The 2,777-nt window shown below is 38.6% G+C and overlaps 1 protein-coding gene across 1 annotated transcript; it reads right to left on the bottom strand.

The window, feature by feature from the left end:
* Nucleotides 1-487: 487 nt before the first annotated feature.
* LOC112122263 (calcium-activated chloride channel regulator family member 3-like) lies at nt 488-2,575 on the bottom strand (the record flags this gene model as incomplete). The annotated part of the gene is made up of 3 exons (XM_024221104.2): nt 2,426-2,575; nt 1,081-1,221; nt 488-638 (listed from the first exon to the last, which is right to left on the bottom strand). Coding segments are annotated over exons 1-3 (442 nt in total), but the record flags the coding sequence as incomplete, so codon positions are not given.
* Between the last annotated feature and the right edge of the window lie 202 nt (nt 2,576-2,777).

The raw sequence follows: 2,777 nt of genomic DNA, 5'->3' as shown, positions 1-2,777 counted from the left end.
GGTAGTTGGGCAAATGTGACTTTCAGAAGTTCCAATAAAAACCTTCACGTCCTCAGAAGAGGATCCGCTCATGAGAGTTTGTTCTATTCTAGAATCCTCTGCGACTGGTTTTCCTGCATGTTCACCAGGATACACCCACTGCAACTCTCAGATTAGTTTACTACACTGTAATGTTAGGATATAGATTATTTCCAAGTCAAAGCAATGATTTACGAGGAAAAACAACCTTCATTTACTGTAAAATTATTAGCCAGTATTTTCAAGAGACTGGTCATTTTAGGTGCCTCCATTTCTGAGTGTTCAACTAAGACTCATCCAGGGAGCCTGATGTTCAACACTGTGTGAAAAAACAGGCTCTTTTAAAGTTTCGCAGGTTGGGCAACCAAAAACTGAGGCATCTCAAATCACTAGTCACTTTGGAAAATCTCGGCCATTGCATATTTATAACAACAAAAGCAGAAAATTAAGGTCCAATAGACGGTGCTACCTCGTGATCCGTAGATGTTATACAAAGTGTCATTTAACAGGAAGTCTGGAGTGAAATGAATGTATCGTCCCTTTTCCCCACATCCTCCATATTGCAGCGTGTAGGGATCATCTCCGTACTTCAAGAAAGGATTAGCCACGATAACATCTGCCTAAAAATAAAATGGCCCTTGTTTAAAGAGCATCAGGAAATGGAAGGTGACAGATGACTCTACTGAATGGGCTCATCCTGCAGCAATCACTTCCAGTGATTGTTCCTCTGGGTAAGGACTGCAGACTGGGCACTAGAGGGCAATACAAATTCTAAAAAGAGCAATTTATATTTCTACATTACTGAAAAAATGGCTTGTCTACACAGTGCGGTAACGTGCACTACAGGGGAGTGATTTCTAAAGTGCAGCACTATGTTAAAGTGCACCAGGGAATACACACCAGCAGGGTCTACAAGGACCAATTAATGACTGACACGTTAGTGTGGTTTAGAAATCATACCTCCATAGTGTGCTTTTACTCCACCTTGTAGACAAGACCCTATGTCTCACGCGTATGAACACAACAAATACTTTTGATTTGTAAGGGTGCTCTAAGTCTTACCTTATCATATGACTCTGTTTTCACACTTAAATACTCAGGTTTTGGCAGCCAGTGCAGAGGAATTATAATTTTTACAGCCTTGAAAAAAAATCTCTGTTTTGTAGCATTGAACAAGTAAGTAGAAGCTTCTTTGACCATGTCCTGGCAGGGAAAGAAAAGAAAAGATTTATGAATTACAAATTGAATTGTAGAGGCAATGAGTAGTTTAGCCTTGCTAGGAAACAAGAGTACATTAAGTAACACTAAGTATGTGAAGGTATAGAAAGAAACCAACCTTGGCCAAGGGAAGGGCTGGGACAGATTCCTTTTTCCATGACGGAAATAGAAACCAAATTATAACTCTGGGACACTCAGTATTTCTCCAAGGGCACAAATATACACCACAATCTATCCCTTAAAATAAAACCTCCACCCAAACATGAAATTTCCTCAAAAAAGTTACATGGGCTTGAGGTGCAGGATGATTCAGTCCTGGACCAGTCCTTTTCATTAATCTGTAAAGTGTACTGTGGTGCTTGATGAATCAAATAAAATAAGAAATAGTAAGTAATAACCTGTAGTTTCCTTTTTCTTCTCCCTGGGATTCCTCATTTTTCTGCTCCACTTCTATTAGGTTCTACTTTCTTCCTGCCTCTACAGTGGGCACTACTTTGTCACTATTTTCCTGTTCCCCTCCTCCTGGCTCCTTCCCCACCTCTCTTGAATAGTTTGGGGGTTCACTAGTTAATGGCTATGCCCCCCTCAGTTTATTGTTCTCTTTACAGCAAGTGAATGCTCAATGACCAAATCGTGACCATGGAGCAAAGATCTACACTGAGAACTTAAAGAATAACTAAAAACAGAAATATCACTATATACATATATACACACACACACACATACATATACACACACCAAGGGTTTTTAAGAACACAGTGAATGCCTGCGAAGATGGGGGAAAGGAGGGATAAAAGCAAATGGCAAACATTGTAATGGAGGTGCAGCAATTGGCAATTAAATATCCATGTTCTGGAGATTCTCTAGTCGAAGGTACTCATGTTTTGGAAAGAAGTAATTAAGAAGGAGGTGATACATCAGCCTGACCCTGAGCCATAATATTCTTGTTAAACTTCAAGAGATTAGTACACTCATTTCATTAACAAAAGCATTTGAATAAAAATTCAAGTTAAGAACAAATTTAGTAATCATAGAATTGATCTAGCTCCTATGAAAATCAAGAGAAAACCTCACATTGTCATTAATGGGGGCTGGAACTGGTCTTTTAAGATTACAGCTAATGTAGAGGTAGAACTAACCAAGAAGTCTGAATGTCACAGAAGGACATTACATACACCAAAGTTCTTACCTTTATGTTTCTAATGATATTGTGATCTTCTGGTAACTCAGGGTTAATTGCAATAACAATATCTTCATAGCCACCATTTTTCAGCTGAACCATAGAACCTCTCACTACAGGTACTAGAAATAAAAGAACCAAGCTCTTGAACACCCTCATTGTCCCTTTCTCCACAATTTTTGTTATAAAAATGGTGGCACAGCAGCACTATTTATACAGTTGTTTATGGGCATTTTGTTTGTACATTTTGTATATTTTATGGCAAGTATATATGGATCTGCTGTGTAAATTAAGTTTGCATAACTGTGCTCAATGTGGTGGTGTAGGTTACATATTAATACAATGGGGAAATTCCTAAAGA

The sequence above is a fragment of the Terrapene carolina genome, unplaced genomic scaffold (assembly GCF_002925995.2).
Source record: "Terrapene carolina triunguis isolate 2854851 unplaced genomic scaffold, T_m_triunguis-2.0 Scaffold17927, whole genome shotgun sequence".
NCBI classification, from domain to species: Eukaryota; Metazoa; Chordata; order Testudines; family Emydidae; genus Terrapene; species Terrapene triunguis.
The sequence above is the reverse complement of the archived record's forward strand: the minus strand, read 5'-3'. Positions and strand labels throughout refer to the sequence as shown.